Below are 23,109 nucleotides of genomic sequence, written 5' to 3' on the forward strand. Positions count from 1 at the left end.
TTTTCCTGGAACTTCCCCGTCTCAGTCGTCCCCGATCACACTTCACCAGCACCATCAAAATGTCTCAAAGTAATCATTTCCTCGGCTTGGTAATCCTATTAAACACAGATTGAATATCTTTTCTTGTCCATTTGCCTTTGAAGTCTTTGAACTCTCTGCCGTCAGCTGCTGAAGGACTTTTTATTTTTTTGTCCTGAACTCCAGAAAGCCTCGACCTCCTCTACGCTCAGGTCATACTGATACTTTCTCCTGGTTCTACGGGCAGGGAACCGAGAAAGATGACACTGGAAACCATGTCCATGTTGGCACTCCTGGGACCCTTTTCTGTCTCCATTTACAGTATGAGGAGTGACCCTCATGGGGGAGAACCCACTTCTTATATGTGCTGTGGACAGAAAACTGCTTTCACTTTGACGTTTGTTGCTAAATCCGTTGATCTATTTTTATATACGTGTATATGTTTCAAGTCTTCTTCAATACAGCATGATGTTCATTTAGTACATTATGGTCCATTTAGAGTCAAACAGACCATAAAGCAGGGGATGCTTTAGGGCGGGGCTACACGGTGATTGACAGGTCGCCACCAGAGCCGTATACGCCGTCTCAAGGGTCTCTACGTCACTCCTCCACAGTCCAAATATGGTCACTTCTGTTCAATTGTTGCAAAAAACAAGATGGTGGTGGCTGTAATCCAAGATGGCGATGACCAAAACGAACCGAAGCCGAACTCGAGGCTTCAAATCATCAGTCCACAAACCGATGGTTGACGTCGCGGCGACTACGTCCACTTCTCATATACAGTCAATGGTAACAGCCTTAAGATGGAGGTTATAAATAAGAAAGATAATCTTATGTCTTCACCGTCCACTCAGTTTAGAACTCCAAGCTCAAACCGGTCGGAGCATCAGTTTGGATTCAAGAAGTTAATTCTCTGGTTCCGTCTCTGGAAATTCTAGTTTTCACCTTTTCACTTTGTAAAGTCAGAAAACATTTTGAAGAGAACACCAGGAACTGCTGGTGGTGGGGAACGGAAAATGGCTCCAGGACACGTTCAGGGACCCGCTGTCAGCTAAAAAAAAACCACTTTCACTGATGTCTTTTTCTGTCTGTGGCTGGATCACGCTGCGTCGACTCATCTCACAGGTTTCCTCATCTGAATCAAGAGGTAGAGAAAGTCTGAGCTGAACAAGTTGTTGGAAAGAAGATTGACAGAGAGATGGATGTGATAAATGACTGTGCACTCTGTGCTGAGTCACGGTCTGTTGGTTAATTATCTTCATCATTATTTGGGTTATTATTCCTACAACGCTCTAGAGTAGCTCTGCTGCACCAGCGTTCATTTGGTTTATATGATACAGGAGGGAAATGTGCCCACACCTGCTACAATACGACACAAACATGAAATAGATAAATTAGCTTTCAGTTTATTTCAGGCTCTGCACTCTCCCTGTTTGCATCCTACCTGACAGGTCGATCCTACCAGGTGTCATGGAGGGGCTCTGTGTCGGAACCACGCATACTGACTACGGGGGTTCCGCAAGGCTCAGTCCTGGGCCCCCTTCTCTTCTCGCTCTACACAACATCTCTGGGTTCTGTTATTCGCTCGCATGACTTCTCCTACCATTGTTATGCCGATGACACCCAGCTGGTCTTGTCATTTCCCCCCGGGGACACTCAAGTGGAGGCACGCATCGCTGCGTGCTTGGCTGACATCTCGAAGTGGATGACGACACACCACCTCAAGCTCAACCTGGACAAAACCGAGCTACTGTTCCTCCCGGGGAAGGGTTGCCCGCACCGAGACCTGTCCATCACCATTGATGATACCGTGGTGACGCCAACTCAGACTGCGAGAAACCTGGGTGTGACCCTGGATGACCAACTGTCGTTCTCAGCAAACATTGCATCGGTTACACGCTACTGCAGATTCCTGCTCTACAACATCAGGAGGATTCGCCCCTTCCTCACTGATGAGACGGCGCAGGTGCTAATCCAGGCTCTTGTCATCTCCCGCCTGGACTACTGCAACTCACTACTTGCCGGAGCCCCGGCGCTGGCCATCAGACCTCTGGAGCTTGTCCAGAAAGCTGCAGCTCGCCTAGTGTTCAATCGCCCCAAGTTCTCCCACACAACTTGCCTTCTCCGTTCTCTACACTGGCTACCTGTAAGAGCCCGCATCCAGTTTAAGACTCTGGTGCTAGCCTACAGGGCAGTGAAAGGAACAGCTCCTTCCTATCTCCAGGCCATGGTCAAGCCCTACACCCCGGCCCGACCACTTCGCTCTGCTACCTCGGGGCGACTGGTTGCCCCGTCGCTCAGAGGTCCCTGCGGCCGATCGACCCGGTCGCGGCTGTTTTCTGTCCTGGCCCCACAGTGGTGGAATGAACTCCCCACTGACGTCAGGACGGCAGAGTCGCTGCCCATCTTTCGGCGCAGGCTGAAAACTCACCTCTTCAAGAAGGCCTACCCTTCCGCTTAGCACTTACCTAGCATCTACTGTATTCATACTAGCTTATTGCACTTATTGTTTTTATATTAGCTTGTGGCACTTATTGCATTCCTTTGTTTCTGCACTGTACGTTGGCTCTGGTTTATGCTCTTAGATGCTTGTTTGAGGAAAGGACATGCACTTATTACTTCTGGTGACTAGTTGTTCTCTCGAAAACCGATGTTGAATACACTTATTGTAAGTCGCTTTGGATAAAAGCGTCTGCTAAATGACTGTAATGTAATAATGTAATTTCATTACGTGTTCAAGAATAAGACGATGACAGATGTCTCGGATAAGAAGTTTTCATTTTGGGACATTTTGGACAACTTTCTTTGAACAACATTTCTTCAGGCTTTCTGTAATTTACATTAAAAACACACATGATACGTTTATAAACTGTTTTTTTTCTGCAGAAAGTGTTCGTTAAAATAACCAAAGCGAGCAGCTGTTTTAGGAAATCATAGAGTTTGGGTGGTGCGAGTAGAAACCAACGGGTTTTGAGTGGAGAGTCACAGACAGGAAGTATTGAGAAATATTTAGTTTTTAGTCTTATTTATTGAGAGAAACGATATATAAGGTCCACTCTCATAATCTTTATAAACTGCATTGTATATTTGTTGAAATTTCGCTTATAATTTTGCCGCCCATTTTTGAGATGTTACGCTAATGCGCGGTGGAAATGCTAATGCTGGCAACAAAGCATAATGAAAGTTATAGGAAGATGCCACCAGAGTGTGCAGTGAAGGGGGAGGAGCGGCGGGACTCACCGTTTGATTTCTGAGAGTAAAAAACAAAGTCTTTCTGAACATTGTCGCCGAAAGGAGAGCTTCCCCTCCAAGAGAACCGGGATCCTCGTGCTCTCTCAGCGGGACCTCTGGGCCGACAGCCGGCTGACTCCTGTTTGAACTCCGATCCGACTGAGGCGCCGCCCGCTGCCCCCGAGAGCTAAATTCAGCTCCGCAGCTGCTAATTATACGCTCGTCTTCAAAAACAATGTGAGCAGATGTTGGTTTGAAAAGCTGCGGCGGCGTCTGTCGGCCAATGGCGCGGCTCGTCAGAGAGCTGCTCTTTTGTTTGTCAGTTCGTCTCTTGAGTGTCATTTGTTGTCGTCTTGAGGCTGAACAGTTCACGGTAATCACAGCTTTGTGACAAGAGGAGCTCTCTGAGGAGTTCAAGAGTTTAAGGCCTGAGACGGAGAAACCCCCAAACAATGAGGGAGTTTGTAGTTTTTAATATTTAGTTGTTGCTCTCTGGAGTCCGTCTATGATGAATGTATTTATTTAGATATCATAAGACACGAGCTGAGAAAAGTGCCGATGTCTGGATTCATGTTTTAAGCTGTGAATTATTTGTACTTACATTATTCCAAACTTTAAATTGTTGTTGACAATGTGGCTTTATCAGGGAGAAATCATAGGGTGCAAAAAAGTGTTTAACCACAGGTGTGTAGTACTAGTTTGCACATGTGCAGTAGCGATCAGGCAGTATTTACTTATCTGTTAGCGAGTGACGTGTTGTTTTTGGTCCTGTGCATAAATGAGCTGATAAATGATAATATACAAACGTTTATACTCGTCCATACCTGATCCAGCATTGTAGACTGTATGCCGGTTATTTCTGATACTGGTATCGGAAGAACTTTATGTAATACAACAGGTCCCAGAATACCAGGGGCAGATATTGTTTAAATGAAAAAGTCAGGCAATAATTGACCTTTTTACTTCATTCCGCAAGCAACCTTTTGTCTGCAAACGGTGAGAGTGAAAGTAGTTCAGCAGCTCTTCATGCATCAGTCCTGACTGTTTATCACTCCCTGCCTTATTCCAGATTGATCCGCTGCCAAAAAAACACTATAATGACCGTTGTTTCCTTTTGTAGACGCATTTTGAATGATAGCCGTGAATGTCGAGCTCATCGATGAACACGTTGCCTTTCCCTGTGACTCCTTCCTAATAGAAGGCAGTTACATTATTTAAGGTGAAGCTGCAGCAGCAAGAAAGGTCCGGTTTGCATCAGTAAAGTTACTGATGCAGCATTTCATAATACTGCAATTATATAAATATAACAATACTTTCATCAGTGGGTTAATGCTGCTCGGTCACTATTATGTCACTTCACGACTTAGACATTTTCTTTTCAGTAATTCATACTCTTTTTTTAATTTATTTTTTTATTGTATTATTATTTTGTGCTTTTATTTTGAATTTATATGAAGGCCACTTTGTTTCTGAAAATCACAAATAAAAAGTAAAAACCACAAGTGTCCATAACTGTTCTTTATTCTTATCGTTCTTCCGTTAGTTTCAGGAAATGAACTCTAAATACATGGAAGTAATAACTTCAGTCATCTTTCGGTAAACAGAGAACAGCTGACCGCCGCCGTTTATCTGCTTCCTCCTCGACTCCGACTGAGCCTTTGATGTTTTAATGAAGACAACGTGTCAGAGGAGAGAGTTCTCTTCTTCTTCTTCTTCCTTTCTCGGCAGCAGATACTCCTCATTCAAACAGTTTTCAGTGGAATACTCGTGTGTGTGTGTGTGTGTGTGTGTGTGTGTGTGTGTGTGTGTGTGTGTGTGTGTGTGTGTGTGTGTGTGTGTGTGTGTGTGTGTGTGTGTGTGTGTGTGTGTGTGTGTGTGTGTGCAGCAGATTAAATGGAGGATGTGATGGCGTTGTATTTTCCTTCTTTAGAAGAAGTGTGAAAGCCTGCAGGAGATAATCTGCTTTACTTTCTCTTCTTTCTCTCCGCTCCTCATCCTCTTCTCATTCCTCCCGTACGTCTTCATCCCTCAAACTATTTCTTTCTGTCTCTCTCTCGTATGAGACGTCGGTACTTCCTGTCTTGCCTCAACTGTCTCTGTTAAGTTGGTGGTGGTGTCCTTTGGTCCTTTCAAGCCTCGTCCTGGTCGTCCATTAGTCAGACTCTTTTCCAAATCCCTTATTTTTCTGGAGAGCAGCATTTTATTCTATGATGTGGTTCCTGTCCTGCTGCTCTGCATTCAGCCGGTGGAGTGGATGAATATTTCATGGCGAGGGATCCCTCCACCTTTCCTCCCCCGGGAACAAGATACCAGAGCAAAGAATTAATCATCTGTTGAAAGCAGCTCACGTTTTACTCGAACAGAGAAAACACTCCCCCGTCCGTTGGCGGCGGCCAATCGCCTAAGAAGTTCAAGAACAAACTGATCCAAGAAAGAGACTGAAAACATTTGTGAAAAATCAGAATTAAGGTGAACAGGATAGTCCAATTTATTTCAAAAAAAAAAAAGAAGATATTATAGATTTAATGTGAGAGGTATTCATACAGAACCAAGCAGGATGTTAATATGTTTATTTTGCAAACAACAGATGTAATTCCATGAAACAGGAAAACATTTTTTTATTGTTCTGAAGTTTCTGTCTGTTAATCAACGTGACAAGACCCGGGTGCACGAAGGCAGCAGGAACTCTCCATCGTCCTCCACATCTTACTCTGCGAGTGATCCGAGACGTCAGCAGAGGCTGACGTCTCTGTGACAACAAAAGCCGCCAAAAAGGGACGAATGTGACACAAGGACCACATTGTGGAGCCGTTTTCCTTTATTTCTTTTTGTATCCGAGTCCTCGGAGCGAGGACGCACAGAGAGACGACTTGGAACAAAGGTTTCTTTTTCTCCGCCTCTGTCAACACAGAGAAATACAGAGAAATACAGAGAAATACAGAGAAAGTGTGCTTTCTGTTGGTTTAAAAATACATCATAATAATAATGACTGGTAGCCACATCACTCATCAACAAAACGGTAAGCGGAATAACGAACAGGTTCAGTATTACGTCAGGTTTGAGCTGCGTCTTAACTTTAACGTGTAAATCAAACAGACTTGGTGTCGTGAGAAACTGGTCTTTTTTTCTCCTTTTTTGGGAGCTAGGCTAGCAGTTTCCACCTGCTGCCAGTCTTTGTGCTAAGCTATGATAACCATATCCTGGATCTAGCTCTGGACTGGGTAAACAGTGATACAAATGATATTCATCTGAAACATCTGAGCCAGTTGCTTGTTTGCTGGCAGCTAGATAATGTTAGCTTCCTAGCTAACACATGTTAGCATTCTGTGAAAATAATTGGGGATTCAACTAAAATTACTTTCATAAGAACACAACTTGCACATATTAGGTGTGCAGAAAATGCTCTTACACCTCACAGATACTTTACCAACATATTGTGATAGCTTGAGCTACGTTTCTTACATTTTTCAATTGGGTGTTCCATTTTTCATAATGGATCGTATATTTTGGATAACGGCAAAGATTTTGAGAGAAACTTGTGAGTTGGAGATTTATGATTTTATTTTTGTTTTGGTGAAGTTTTTTTTCACTCTTCACAGCAGAAATTGACCACTTATCAGCCAACATTTACTACAAATACACCCAAAACATTAGCATGAGTAACCTATCAACCTGTCAACCTAATTTTGTGAGAGACTGGTTTGCAAAAGTGCCAAATGGCAGCTCCCGTACACATATCCATAATGAGAGGAAGTGAGGACGCATTGTCTGACGCATAGAACCTCCGGTTCTGCCGAGTGAAACCGAAGCGTTAGTGTCTTAAAACTTGCATTATCTCTCCTGACCAGCAGGGGGCGACTCTTCTGGTTTCAAAAAGAAGTCAGATTTTATAGAAGACGAAATCAACGAACTTGAGGCTTCAAAATGACAGTCCACAAAGCAATGGATTCGCATATAGTGTACAGTTTATGATAAAAACCTATTTGAATCTCTGAGAGCTCTATTGTCCCTGTGCTGTGTGATGTGAGGGTTGATGCCCCTGACTCTTTCCCAGCATCAACGCGCATCAACTGACAGTATGAAATATGGTAGATGTCTGAATCTTTGGCTCAGCGTGTCTCATAAACATCCGAATCAAAAGAAAAGGTTTCAGCGCGGTTCGTCCTCGAGTTTCAACACAACAGCGTAATGATTTTTATTCATTTTTTCTCACTGAGACGGACGCACAGAACAACCTTGAGCGGTATCACGCAGGTCCTGACTGAGTCACGGCAATGAGCTGTTGCGGTGGATTTCATCACCCGCTCCCACTGTAAGAGGACAGACCCGGCGCCGCTCCGCCCTGACGCTTCACCCAGCAGCAGCATTGTAAGTGCAAGGGGAGGGTAACGAGGATAATGGATGTGGCGCTGCAGGGCGCTCGCAGGCTTCAAACAAAAGGATCAAGCCTCCGGAAACAATGAAAGACAGAAGCGGAAATCGGAGCATGTTTCCTTCTGATCTCACATGAAGGAGGAGGACCTGAACCTGACCCCCCTCTAACCTTACAATGAAAGAACCAGGCACCAATTATCAGAACGTAGCATTCAAGAGTATTGAGATGGTGATATACAAAAGGGATGTCAGTATTTATCAGGTACAATCAGGTTCTCAGAGATACGTGGATACAATTATCAGATTCATTTAAATGAGCCCCGTGGATTTAATACAGTTATATTTTGTGTATGTCACCATGTAGCATATCTAGAGCAAAGTTGTTTTGTCTTTAACGTCTCTTTATCATTTAATGCTCTGATCATTCCATAGACTGTATATACGAGGTGGACGTCACCCATTGGTGGGATGTCGTTTTGAAACATTGAGTTTGGCATTTTGGACGTCGCCATCTTGGTTCTTTGGAACCAGAAGTGACGGAGAGTGAAGGGAAGGGTGGAGCCAAGTACACTGAATATATATTCTATACAACGAGAGGAGTCGCCCCCTGATGGACATCAGAGAGAATGCAGGTTCAAGACATGAAGTAAGGCTTCACTTTTCAGAACCGTAGGTTGCTGCTTTGTTAAGTCGAGAGCATGATTGAAGTTATTAGTTGTATGTTATACACGTAATCATGAACGAGGAGGTACGAAGACTGCAAGAGCCTAGACAGGGCGGGAGGGAAGGTCTTACAGGAGACCACTGTTTGTTTTACATGAGAAATCTCAAGTTAACGTTGATTTATCTGTCACGCAAGTTGCATACTTCAGTAATGTTTGTAGTTATTTTAACCTGAATAACGATCTTTTCCTCAAACTCGTTTTGTTGATAACTGAGTTGTTTCTAGTGAAGACAGAAGTTTATTTTGAAAAGACTGTATGTGTGTAAGCAGCGGAAATTGACACGTGTTGCTGCATTTCGTAGGAAAACGAACAAAAAAGGAGGAACAGCTTTTCCTATGATATCAAACGAATCGTTTCTGTTGTATAACTGCCTGGTTGTAGCGATCTGATCGTGAGGACTGTATTGTTATTTCATTTGCTTGTTTGATGAGCCAAGAAAGACAACATTCTCCTCTTATTTGCCTTAACAAGCAGCAGAAAGTTAAGAAGTCCAGAGTCTGGACTGGTTTTCGAAAGAAAAATCCAAACAAAGATTTTTGATGTGTGTTTAATTCTGCTCTCGGTAAAGAACTGCTGTTTGTTGTTGTGCTCAGAATCTGTCTGAGCAGATAGAAATCCTCAGTGAACACAATCCACTGTAAACACAGGACGCTTCTCCCTCATCTAACTATATTCCTGCGTGTTTACTTGTTCCACCTTTCATGTGGTTCAGCACCCTGGCCACCGATACGTCTCCTCTCCGCTGCCGGCCCTGGGTCTGATTGGTTTCTTCGTCCCATTTCCTCCTGTTTGTCAGCGGGCTGGACAGATGTTGAGGCAGGCTGGGAGACAGAGCCAGCAGAAATATGGCCCATCACCGTCCTCCTCACCTCCTCCTTTGCTTCACTACTCGTGAAATGATGCTCTAAATGAGCTCATTAGAGTTTGTCGGGGGAAAACCTGAAGGGAAGTGAATTTTAATGGGGAAAGAAAAACTAGCTGCCTCACTTTATCTGATTCATATTGTTTTATAAGAGATGCTAAGTTTGCAAGATCTTTGAGATACTTTTCTGTTACATGTTTCAAATTCATATTTGGAAAGTGGAACTTCAGTCGCTGAGTTGAAAATGTGGATTTGATGTTTTCTCATTCAAACACAGGTTTTCCCTGCAGCAGTGCAACATAGTAGAAACCTGCGGGACACCTGATTCAGTTTATGTCAATCAGAGGGACAATTTATTTTGCGGGACATCATAACTTTACAAAACAAAAGTAATAACAATAACTATGTACAGTTTTCGATGTAGGCAACAAAACAAGAACTCTTTAGGACAAGCGGCTATTTTACAACCTGCCATGATGCTGGGCTGCAGTGAGACGTAGGTATGTCTTTCCCTGTCAGTAAGACTGTCTTTCCCCGACCTAAGACTCGATATCAACTTCTAACACTAATCATTCTACTAACAGCAAAATACCTCTGCTAATTAAATCCACGCTCTACTTGTCTAACAAGCAACTAATACACCTATTTGGATATTACCTCCGCAATATCCAAAGTATTTCACCGACGTTCCTCACCTTCACTACTGGGGAGCGTTGGTATTGGCTGCGATAGAGGAAGTAGATCTGCTCACTGTTTTTTTCTGAAGTAAAACTATTAACTGCTAATACTGAAACTGTTAATACCTACCTTTATATTTTGAGTCAAATGTGAATCTGCTACGTCTACTACAATGTCTCTCTGAAGTAGAAGTATACAGTGAGTGCAGTTGAGTTGCGTATCTTATTAAGTGCTTGGGGGCCTTTTGTAAGACAACGTTTTCACATCTAAGCATTATGAATCGTTAAGGTGAAGTCTTCCTCTGGTGTTTTCCCCTCTCTGAACCAGGATGTATTTCACTGGTGTTTTTTACAAAAACCTTGGTGTTTGTGAAGCAGCTACCTGTTTGTACTCAATGCTGATCCCGTCACAGAAACAGTTTGTCTCCATTAATTAGGCCCAGAGAGATGGGAGCATAAGGTCAAGGTTGAAGGCAGCGCTTTAATGTGGACTGAGAGCTTTGTTGACGCACCGCTTTGCTCGTTTCGTCTGGCTTTCAAGTCGAGGCTGTGCGTGTTACCCAGGAAACCTTTCATGGCCGGGCGTTCGGCGGCTCAAAGGCGAGGAATGAAAGAGGCGGGCGGCCTCATGTGTCCTGTTTCTGTCCGTCACTCCGACTCAGTATTTGGAGGAAGGGTAAAGGGGGGGGGGGGGTTACACACCGATAAACACTCGCTGCCACGGTGAACTGTTCATCTAAAGGTCAGCGTGAAAGGCTTTGCTAGAAGCTATAGCTTTATTGATATCTGTTATTACCCATAATTCAATTAGACGGCATGCCTTTGAATGCTTCCGTCCGAGCTCATTTGGTCCGCATGTGAGTTCAGTCGCTCCCGCTGTGAGACTTTCCTCGGCTGAGTTGAAAAGCGAAGTGAAATTGCATTATTCCCTCCCTTTGGTCCCGTGTCCCTCCGATATGCTTCATTTGATGCCGTTTCATTAAATCTGTGCTGCGTTAGCGCTCGTGTTTGTGTGTGACGGACAAAGGCTGCAGCTTGAAACACAGTTTTCTATCCCATGTTTACAATTTGGACGTATTGTGTAGTTTATATATATATATGTGTGCATGTTTATCTCTGCTGCCATGACTCAGAGGGAAAAAATCCAGGGTTTGCAATGAAGGGGTGAAATATCACTTACTACATTTACTTTAAATGTGAGGTACTTTACCTGAGTAGTCTACGTTGTTTTTGTGATACTTTACTATTTGTACTATTGAGTGTAATATTGTACTTTTGTACGTCATTTTAACCTCACTACCTTTTCAAACCTCCGCGCCGGAGTCTTTATGTTGTCTGGTTGTCTGTCCGCCCCTTTCTCGTGAACATGACATTTTGGACGTAAACTGTAACTTGACTGGTTGGTGGAGGTGTAGTATTTCTCTCCTTGTCTCCTCTGGGGATCAATGAAGGTTTTTCTTACTCTTCATCCAAAGCTTATCTTACTTTATCTTCCGTGAGAGCTGAAGTAACTTGACAGATTGAGACTTTTACATACAAAACATATGAAGTGCTTATAAATTGAAATGTTTAGTTGAAAGAAATGGCAACTTTATTCTCAAATGTGGATTTACTGCTTTTCCTTGTAATTAGAAAAAAGAAAGTGAATTTATATTTATTTTTGTCCAACCAAGAGGTTTAGACTCTTGTTTGGACAAAACAAACATCGTGAAAGTGTCACTATTTCTGAAATGTTACAATCAATGGACTCGATTATCACCGTCTATTTGACTTTGATGAAATCCAGCTGTATGACATCGATGTTGTGAAAATGTCCACTAAGTCCTCTCCTCTGTGTGTTTAACCAGCTGATGCAGGTTAAACACAAGCCAGCTGCAGGAGAATACAATGCCTTTGCTCCGCTTCCTCGTTTTCAGACTCTCTGGTTTTGTGAACGTTGAGCCAAAATTCCCGACACAAAGAAAACATAAGCTGCCGAAAGAAACTTCAACAAAGACGTCCATTAATGTCAAACACATCCAACACTTCAATTATCTTTTTATTCAGTTTTTTTAATAAGGTATGCAGAATGATGAGCTTCAGGTGATCGTTTTCTTTTTTTATAAAGAAAAAGTATATCTGTAGGAATTGAAGTTGAATGCAGCAGTTTACAGCAGAGATGTTCCCCGAAGAGCTTAAAGTAAATCCTCAGCCTGTTAGAAGCTGCAGGGATGTCCTTATCTGTTTCCAAGGGAATGGGAGCACATCCCCACGTGTGTGTGTGTGTGTGTGTGTGTGTGTGTGTGTGTGTGTGTGTGTGTGTGTGTGTGTGTGTGTGTGTGTGTGTGTGTGTGTGTGTGTGTGTGTGTGTGTGTGTGTGTGTGTGTGTGTGTGTGTGTTACTGCGCTGCACGTTCGACTGTAAATTGCACATGACAACATCTCATGCAGGGTCTGTTAACTGATTATTTCCCACTTTGTCGCCCAAAGTTAATTTAGTGGCTTTCAGCGCAGCAGGAGAAGCCTCAGTCGCTGATTTTCCACTTTGGTTTTTTGTGGAATCGGAGAAGCCTAAGTCCCTCATTAAAATCATGCCGCAGTGTGTCCATCTTTATTATTTCCACATTTATCTGCAGTGGTTCCCTCAGGAGGCCCCAGAGAGCCTCTCACACATTCATACAGATGAATGTGTTTATTGTCGGAGACGTTTCGGTAATTAAATATAATTGTGCAGTAATTTGCAGAATCGTCTTGATATCAATATACATTCTGTCTTACCTGATAATTGACCCTTCGCTAAGTCCCGCCCCTCGAACGCAGGCTGGCCAATCACAGTGTAGCATTGTCCAGCTCTAACCAAGGTCCGACCACTCTCCGTCTCTGCTCCACAGACTCATCGATGGTTTCAGATGTTCTTCATGTTCAGGCTGCTTTAGTGGATTTGGAGCTGGTGGTGGTTAAACGTTGTGTGTCAGTGATACTCGTAGAGAGGTTGGAAGGAGATATATACGTTTTTATGCTACGCTAGCTACTGAAGTTAAACTGAATGTCTACGCATATTGCCTTTGCTTTTCAGTGATTGTAACATTTAGTAAAGCGAACATTAAGCGAAGCGTCAATTATGAAGCCATTTACAACGGCACAAGATGCTAGCTGAAGGCCAGCATGGAGGCAAAGATAAGGACTGCTGAGCTGAAGAGGGCTGCAGCTCACTGGACTGTTCTAATGGGAGCTCAAAGTCAGATTTGTGTCCAGGCCGCTGTGTCTGTGATGGCTGATCTAATGGCCCGATGGAGTGTTGTGAATTACCAACTTATCTTTAGATGACGTGCAGAACACTGAGCCGTCATGGCTTCCAGATGAATCCTGTGCTGCTGGTCTTAAAGTTCCTTCATAGCCGGTGAAGAACGTCTCACAATCTCATACTTATGGATATTAGTGAAGTTATTTTCATTGCATTTTCTCTACAGCATCTATCCAGTTATGCACCACTTGGCTCAGCGTTACATTTACTCAAGTACAGTGCCTCAGTACCATTTTGTGGTACTTGTATCTGAGTATTACCATTTCTGCTACTTTATACTTCTACTCCACTACATCCATCGTATAGCTCCAGCTGCTAGCTGCTGCCTTTCACATTCAGATTGTTCATTTAAAATATTATCAACAAATAACCTTCAATAATAAATCATTTTTGATCCCTTAAAGAAAATTCACGAGCTCAGAGTGAATTAAGTAATTATATTAGCTCCGCCTTTATCCACTGCATTAATGCGTTAATAGTTATAATCCAATGATATAATATTCTGAATGGGGACGTTCTCATGTTGGTAAAAAATGACACAAAATGCAAGAACTAATTAAATTAACATTTCATTTGTATAAAATAGTGACACATCTGAGCTGAATATGTAGAATGAAGAGAAAAAGAAAACTCTCTTTCTCTCTCACTGAGATGTGAGGTGATGCTGCCTCTCTCTCTCTCTCTCTCTCTCTCTCTCTCTCTCTCTCTCTCTCTCACTGAGATGTGAGGTGATGCTGCCTCTCTCTCTCTCTCTCTCTCTCTCTCTCTCTCTCACTGAGATGTGAGGTGATGCTGTCTCTCTCTCTCTCTCTCTCTCTCTCTCTCTCTCTCTCCACTGAGATGTGAGGTGATGCTGCCTCTCTCTCTCTCTCTCTCTCTCTCTCTCTCTCTCTCACTGAGATGTGAGGTGATGCTGCCTCTCTCTCTCTCTCTCTCTCTCTCTCTCACTGAGATGTGAGGTGATGCTGCCTCTCTCTCTCTCTCTCTCTCTCTCTCTCACTGAGATGTGAGGTGATGCTGCCTCTCTCTCTCTCTCTCTCACTGAGATGTGAGGTGATGCTGCCTCTCTCGCTCTCAGCAGCTCGACCTCCAAACCTTCAGATATATAATCCCGACCCCTCGTTTAAACACCTGGACCTGTACGGGAGAGACGCCGCAGCTCCAATCTGCCGGCCTGATGGACCCGTGTGATGACTTCAGATTGGAATCAATTTCACTCTGAGAGCGTCTGAATGAAGCCGTGTCGCGTGGGAGAGAGAGAGAGAAACTCGCCTCCCAGCTCGCTGTGGACGGAGTGATGGTGATAAAGACTCCGCTGCCTTTATCTCCATCTTTTTCCCCCGAAGCCTCCGAGATCAGCCTGAACCGATCTGAACTCACACAGACCTTCCTTCTTAAACAGACCTAACGCCGTGACTTCTCCGTCTCATCATGAGTCCTGTATTAGTACGTTTACTTCAGTAAAGGACCTTAATGCTTCCTGCACCACTGCACTGATGCTTCAACAGTGAAGTGACCAATTCACTTTATTTTACAGTCCCGTCATGTCTTGATCATTTCCTCCCAAGTTTCCTGGAAAGAAGTATTTTCCAAGAAAACATTATTTGGAAGAAATGCTTCATTCAAACCCAAGTAAATATTCACTGATCATATATTTATGATGGTAAAGTCTGCTCCATACATGTTGAACTGTTTGCTTGAAGTTACATCTTTTGGTTTGCAAGCTGCAACAGAAACACAACATTTAACTACCTGCTTTGGTTTCCGTGTGAATGTTTCTCACATAGGTACCTTCAGTCTTGCTTGAAAATAGTTTTACCTTTTTGTGTCTTTGCTCCAGTTCCACCTCCTTAAAAAACCTCTCAGACGGCTCCGCTGTTTAAACAATCGAGGTCAGACCAACCAGACCTGATTATTTTCAGCTTCCCTCGAGGTTTCCTGCGACAATGGGCCGGCTAGTCGCCGTGCCTTCCAAAAAAAACAAACAAAGAAAGACAGAAAATCCACTCCGGAGCCAATTAATAAGTTGGAGCAGCTTCACAGTCGGAGGTTTGGCTCTTCTGCAGCCACTCCTGTGCTTTACTTTGCTTCCTGACAGAAGCACAAAGTTCATCTTTAAAAACCCACCACCGCTCTCGTGTACCTTCCCCCGGGGGGGGCAACGCTGCAGGAACGACTTCACGAACTTCAAGTGTGTTTGTAGCGGCGGAGTCTTCAGTTGGAGTTTAATGATGTGACGATGGAGAAAACATCAACTTTTGTTACCGAACCTTGAAGGGAAACCACAGAACAGGAAGTCATTTCATTAAAGGAAATGAATGAAAGCTGTGATGAAGAAGAAGGCCGTGAGATTAAACCACATCCACCTTTTTGTGCCAGCTTTCTCAGGAGCTGAACAATCTGTCAAACATAGAGCTAGATAATAAAACCTGCTTTTAACCCGTTTAATATTGTCAGTTAAGTCTTCTCCCATGGCTTCACCATTATATCCTGTCAACAAACACAGGCTCTGTTGTCAGATCAGTCTCTTCATAGATGTGATCGTTACGTTTGTTAAGAGTCACAAAGCAAACTGGAGTCACAGCAGTGTCGTAAACAGCGACAGGTGGATATGTAGTTTCTCACTTTTATACTCATCTTCATCCTCAGCTTCAGCTCTTAGACTGAGAAGACTTTAATGTCCCCAAAGGGGACATTTGTGGTCCAGAATAGTAAACAATAAACATCATTTAACAATATTAAAACACATACAAACAGAGACAACAACAACAACGTTGTCAGTGAATACTCTTGCTGCTCATTCTATCTCCTATACCTGATTTCTCCACAATATTAAAGGTGCTCAGTATGAAGTTACTATACTATTGCTTCCGCACAGCTCTCAACATGTCTCCGTCTGTTTTCTTTCAGGTGGGGTTTGCATCGCTCAGTCTCTGAAGGTCCTTCGGGAGCCGAGACCCGGCGAGTTCGACAAGATCGTCCTGCGTCTGCTGGAGACGCCCAACGCCCGCGCCGTCATCATGTTCGCAAACGAGGACGACATCCGGTAAAGAACGCACACGGTTGTTTACTAAGTCTCGACCCTGAATGTGAGACAGGAAGACACTGATTAGTTTACAGAAACAGATCTTTAGATAGTTAAAGAGGTACAGAGGGTGAAAACACGGTGACATTAGGTTTAGTCCCTCCTTCTCTACCTCCACCTTCCTTCCTCTACTTCCACCTTCCCTCTCGATCTCCTCCTCTCCTCTATGTCCTCCTTCCTTTCTGCTCCTTTCCTTGGTAAACGATAGTAAAGCAACAGCTGAGGGTGATCAAATAATGGTAATTAGACAGAGCGGTGCTAACAAAACATCAACAATCCGGGAGTCCGCCATCTTTGTTACGTTCCTGGCGCATGTTCATTAGACAGAGCAGCAATGGGCATGCGCGAATTGGGGAGATGATGTCATCTTTTCCCAAATGATCTGCTTTAGATGTCCACACTGATACAAAGCAACCAGAGTTTTAAAAAATCCACAGCTTAGTGGGTGTTCTCAAAAATATCCATTTCGTTGACATGAAAGTCCTTTTTTGGGTCGCCTGAAAACATCTTATTCAGTGTTCGGTTGTACTAAGCTCCACCATCTCAAGTCACGTCTGGTTGCAAACAGACACGATGGCGACGACCTAAAGCCAAGATGGCGACGGTTCAAAACCAGAGTCCACAAACCAATGTGTGACGTCATGCTGACGACGTTCTTATGCAGTCTATGATCAAACACAGGTTTTCTTAAATACAGACTCACAGACTCACTGGCGTCGGCTGTAGATTTTTACCATTTGGTCTAATTTATTCATTTAGATTATTTTATTTTTTTGCACATTATTATTTTCTTTTCTAAACGTTTTTAGAAATAATTTGTTGCTTATTCCTAATTCCCAGTGTGACACTGCTTTAAATACACACTACTGACGCCCACCTCCCTCCAGTTCATCTGCAACGAGTCTCTAAATATAACACACACACTCAGTTCACACTTCAGTATAAGAACAGATTAAGATAACAAGCTTCCAATTATCTGAGCCGAGAGCCTCTCTCACACACACACGCACGCACACACACACACACACGCACACACACGCACACACACACACGCACACGATATCACAGTAACAGCTGATGTTAATCTGAAGCTCTGAACACACACAGAGAGAGAAATCATCCGTCTCCTCGTCCTCTCTCGGCATGAGTGAAGAAATAAAGAACCAGTCTGATGATTTAATGTCATCAGTGAATAAAAAACGAGGTACACGGTGAATTTCATACCTGCAACAACATTCATCAGCCTCGGATGTACTTCATTTAGTCTTCAGTGGTTTCGTTTATACCTTCCTCTGCCTCCTTATTCCCTTCTCTTCTGCCTCTTTCCTTCCTTTTTCTCCTTCTTCCCTCTCTACCTTCTCCTTCCTTCCTTTATCTCCTCCTTCCCTTCGCCACCTTACTTTCTCTGTCTCCCCCTGCCTCCCCACTTTTTTTTAATCTCCTCCATATTTTCTCTCTCTCCTCCTTCCTTTATCTATCTCCTTCTTGCCTTGTGTATCTCCTCCTTCCTTTTTCTGTCTCTATCTTCCCTTGTCTCCTCCTTACTTGCTTTATTTCCTCCTCCCCTCTCTATCTCCGCTGTCCTTTCTCTACCTCCTCCATTCCTTATCTACCTCCTCCTTTCTTTTTGTACCTCCCTCTTGCCTTCCCTGCATTCGCCTTCATTCCTTTATCTCCCTCCTCCCTTCTCTGCCCCTTCTTTTTCTCCCCCCTTCTTGCTTTTTTCGATCTCCATCCTTTTTCTACCTTCCTCTTCCCCTCCCTACTCCTTCCTTCCTTTATCTCCTCATTCCCTTCTTCGCCTTCCCTTCTCTGCCTCCTCTTTTTCTTCTCCCCTGATCCTTCCCTTGTCTACTTCCTTCCTTTCTCCCTCCTTCCTTTCTCTATTTCCTTCCTCCCTTGTCCCCCCCTTCCTATCTCTATCTCGTTCATGCCTTGTGGATCTCCTCCTTCCTTTCTCCTTCTTCCCTTGTCTCCTCATTCCTTGCACTATCCCCTTCTTAGTTGCTCTATCTCCTTCTTCCATTGTCCATCTCCTCCTTCCCCTCTTGTTTATCTGCTCCTTCCTTCTCTATCTTTTTTACCTTGTCTCCTCCTTCCCTTCTCTGTCTCCTTCTTGCCTTGTGTATCTCCTCCTTCCTTTCTCCTTCTCCCTTTGTCTCCTCCTTCCTTGCTCTATCTCTTCCTTCCTTTTTCTATCTCCCCTTTCCTTTGTTTATCTCCTCCTTCATTCCTCTATATCCTCCTCTCCCTCCTTCTATACCTGCTAATCATTAGCATGTTAGCATTTAGCTCTAAACGCTGCTGTGTTTCATTGCATCCTCTGAGGTGACTGTAGACTGGTGGCGTTATAAAGATGAATAGAAAATGTTTACTGGAGTTTATATTAAAAAAGGAAGTGACGAGACTGTGTCCCCCGTGATCCTCGACAGGCGAATCCTGGACGCGGCGAAACGCAACAACTTGACGGGTCACTTCCTGTGGGTGGGCTCCGACAGCTGGGGGTCCAAGATCTCTCCGGTGGTCCAGCAGGAGCGGGTGGCCGAGGGCGCCGTCACCATCCTCCCCAAGAGGGCGTCGGTGGACGGTGAGGAAGGAAGAGAGAGCCGAGGAGACCTCTTTTTGAAGGAGATCATCGTCGTAGTGATACACGTGTTTTATTGTCTTCTGTCCGCAGCGTTCGACCGCTACTTCAAGAGCCGCTCGCTCTCCAACAACCGCAGGAACGTCTGGTTCGCTGAGTTCTGGGAGGAGAACTTCGTCTGCAAGCTGGGGATGCACGGCAAGAGACCCGGCAGCCCCAAGAAGTGTACAGGTAGGAGACACAGGTGTACAGGTAGGAGACACAGGTGTACAGGTAGGAGACACAGGTGTACAGGAAGGAGACACAGGTGTACAGGAAGGAGACACAGGTGTACAGGAAGGAGACACAGGTGTACAGGAAGGAGACACAGGTGTACAGGAAGGAGACACAGGTGTGCAGGCAGGAGACACAGGTGGAGACTCAAGAGAGGTCAAAGGACAAGGGGGACGTCAGTATCCCAGAGAGAGTTTAGCTACAGAAGCAAAATCTTCTCTACTTCCTCCTCGCTACCTTCAACTATTCATTCTGTCCTCTATCTCCTTATGTCTTTCTCGCTTTGCTTCTGCACTTCCTTCTTTCCTTCACTACATTTTCCCATCCTTACCTACATCCTCCTGCCTACATCCTCCTGCCTTTCTCTGCTTTGCATTCCTTTCTCCATCTCCTCCTCTTTTCCTCCTTACCCTCCTCCTTCCCTTTTCTACCTCCTCCACCCTTCCTTACTCTATATCTCCTCCTTTCATTCTCTACTTTGCGTTCCTTCTTCCATCTTCTCCTCCCTTCCTCCTTAACCTCCTCCCTCTCTCCTCTGCCTCCTCCTGTCTTACTCTGCTTCCTCCTTTCCTTGTCTCCTTCCTTCCTCCATATCCTCCTTCCTTCCTCTACCTCCTCTTCTCTTCTTTACATACGACTTTACTTAACTATATCCTCCTTTCTTCCTCTATCTCCTCCTTCCTTCCTCTTCCCTCCTTTCTCCATATCCTCCTTCCTTCCTCTACCTCATCCTTTTCTTCTCTACCTCCTTCCTTGCTCTGTTTCCTTCTCTTCTTACCTCATCTGTCCTTCCTCCACATCCTCCTTTCTTTCTCTGCTTCCTTCTTTCCTTGTCTACATCCTCTGTCTTTGCATCATCTCTTCCCTCCCATCTCCCCCGCCATCTTTCCTTCTCCACCTCTTCCTCGCCTCCTCTGTCCCCTCCTTTCCTTCTCTACCTCCTCCCTCCTTCCTCTATCTCCTCCTCTCTCTCTCCTTCAACAGTCAAAGTGTTTTTGGCCCTTTGAGGCAGATTTGTGATCTCAGGCTACAAAATAAAACTCACTCAACTAAGAAAGTTAAGTATTTACTCTCTGCTGCATCCACACACACACACACACACACCCACACCCACACACACACACACACACACACACACACACACACACACACACACATCCACACACACACACACACACACACACACACACACACACACACACACACACATCCACACACACACACATCCACACACACACACACACACACACACACACACACATCCACACACACACACACCCACACACCCACACCCACACACACACACACACACACACACCCACACACACCCACACACACACCCACACACACCACACACACACACACACACACACACACACACACACACACACACACATCCACACACACACACACACACCCACCCACCCACACACACACACACACACACACACACACACACACACACACACACACACACACACACACACACACACACACACACACACACACACACACACACTCTGATCCTCTCCCTGAAGCGACGAGCACAATCACATCAGTGAAGTCAGATGTGTTCGTCTGCTCTCAGCCTGCAGTCAAAAGCCTCAGAAACCACAGAACCATGATCGGGTTAAGTTCTTTGTTCCTGACTCAGCTGTTCTGAGGCTGAGAGCCACTTCAGGGCAGAAACAGGAAGTAAACGCGGGTTCTTTCTGTGCTGCAGGTTCAGAGTGCGGAGCGTCCTCGGATCCTTTACTTAAGTAAAAGTACTACTTTTACTTTTAATGTTGGAGGAGCATGTTTCAGCTGTGACTGTTTGAGGTGGAGCTAGTTTTCAACATATGTTTAGTCCAGTGGTTCCCAACCACGTGAGATGATTAATGTGAGAGGAAAGAAGAAAAAACAAAGTTCTGCTTCAAAAATCTGCATTTCTTTTATGAAATATTGGATCATTTTAAATCTTTTTGTATTTCTAAAAGGCAATTTAAGCCTCAGGAAAGTTTAAGCCCCTGCTAACAACTCATACATATCTGAAACGTAACAAAAACGCCCCAAATAGACTTTATTTTGATAATAAAGGTCAAATAGCAAAATGTGAAATGGTTTAATCTTTAATAAATCATTGCAATTAATACTTAGAACTCTTTATCTGAAAGGCAACTCTAGTGGAGTAGCAGTTAAATCCCACCGCTCCTCACAGCAATAGTTTTTACCATCTTTTGCATCATCTTGTCTTACGTCTGTTTATTAAATCAGACCTACAAAATGTTACAGAGTGAGGCGTCTCTCCGTTTTATCCTTCCGACATGCCGAGAGCAGAAGAAGATTAAAGATAATTAGTTTGCGTCGGCCAAACATGCCGACGACTCTCTTTATAGGTTGAGACTTTGCACTCTCTCAAATCCTCGTTTTGACATAATAACAGTTAATCGCTCAGACCTCAAACCTAGACCTCGTCAAGTCTCCATCACATAGAGATTTAGCAACACTTCTCACTTTGTTAAGTCAGTTTCATCTCGCGAGATTGAATCTACATCATGAGGTTAATAATATATTTCAATCAGGAGACACAAGTAAGATAAGTGTTTATTATAACAGATGATTTGTGGTGATAAAGTCTTTGGCAGAATCTTGGAGATTTGTGATCCAGCGGTGTCTGCCCTGAGCAGCAGGAAAGATAAATCCCCCCCGTGGAGTCCAGACACTGGTGGTGGTGGTTGCTGATAAAATGATGAAGCCGATGAATCTGCAAAGACTGGGCGGTGATGAGGAGGAGGTGGAGGGGCGCGTGTAGCCGATAGACTGACGATGTGTCGCTGTGCTCAGCAAGGACATTATGAGTGAGCATGCATGAGAGGAGTGAATGGCACATGTATGAGAAATAAACAGGCCTGAGCGTGTGAACGTGAACTCTTTGTTTCATTGCAGTTTTCATTAACGTAGAATAATGCCAACTGGAACCAGGTGGATAGTCAGCAACCTCCTGTTCTGATGAGTGAAGCCAATGCATTCTCTCTACTGTCCACCAGGGGGCGACTCCTCTGGTTGTATAGAAGTCTATGAGAAAATGACTCTACTTCTCTCTTGATTTATTACCTCAGTAAACATTGTAAACATGAGTTTATGGTCTCAATCTCTAGTTTCAAGTCTTCTTCAATACAGCATGATGTTCATTTAGTACATTATGGTCCATTTAGAGTCAAACAGACCATAAAGCAGGGGATGCTTTAGGGCGGGGCTACACAGTGATTGACAGGTCTCTGGCGCTACCAGAGTCGTACAGGACGACGACCAGGTGTCGTTGACAAAAACAGGCCGTTAAAACTGTATATGAATAAGTCATCATCTTGGTTCACCTATATTTACTGGAAGCCCAAAATAATCAGAGGGATTACATTTTAAGATGATGTAATCAAAAGCCACAGAAACTGAGAGACCGTGGGCGTGTTGTTCAGGGTTAACAGGGTCTGTTGTCTTTCGGGCTACTCCATCGCTCAACCTCGCTGCCATTTATATTCATGAGCTGGATTTATGACCAGCGCTGAATACCAATTAACAAGCTGGATAATCATTTTTTGGGGGCCGGAGCTCTCGACCCGGCAACATGGAGCGTCTCTGACATCCTCAGTCGGTAATTAATCCAGAATTCACTTGATCCAGCCGAGCGTAACAATGAATATGAAGAAGTGTTTGTCATCCCCAGAAGAGACAGGAGGTTACGTTTGAGTGTCAGAGGAGAGCTGCGAGTTAAGATGCAATCAGCTGGCGGTGCTTTCTTAGCTTGAACTTTCTGACAGAGCGCTCTGGAGTCCTCTGGTTGGACTTACAAGAAGATACTTAAAGGTACAGTGTATAGCATTTAGGAGGAGCGTTAACTTAGAATGAGCCGTTCACACCTACATACGGAGTCCACCATGTTTCTACAGTAGCCCAGACTGGACAAATCAATTTGGCACTTCAGCAACATTCACGTTGGCCGCTGTAGCTCTCCCGTGCAC

General features: G+C 44.2%; 1 protein-coding gene across 1 annotated transcript in view; it reads left to right on the forward strand.

Annotated features, from left to right (window-relative positions):
• LOC142947824 (metabotropic glutamate receptor 8-like) overlaps positions 1 to 23,109 on the forward strand; it is a 103,319-nt gene that overhangs the window by 39,068 nt on the left and 41,142 nt on the right. Inside the window, 3 exon segments of the mRNA XM_076089681.1 lie at positions 16,080 to 16,215; positions 18,687 to 18,841; positions 18,932 to 19,069. Of these exon segments, the coding sequence (XP_075945796.1) occupies positions 16,080 to 16,215; positions 18,687 to 18,841; positions 18,932 to 19,069 (429 nt within the window).

The sequence above is a fragment of the Anarhichas minor genome, unplaced genomic scaffold, assembly GCF_050575085.1.
Source record: "Anarhichas minor isolate MPS153535 unplaced genomic scaffold, ASM5057508v1 ptg000011l, whole genome shotgun sequence".
In the NCBI taxonomy this organism is placed as follows: Eukaryota; Metazoa; Chordata; class Actinopteri; order Perciformes; family Anarhichadidae; genus Anarhichas; species Anarhichas minor.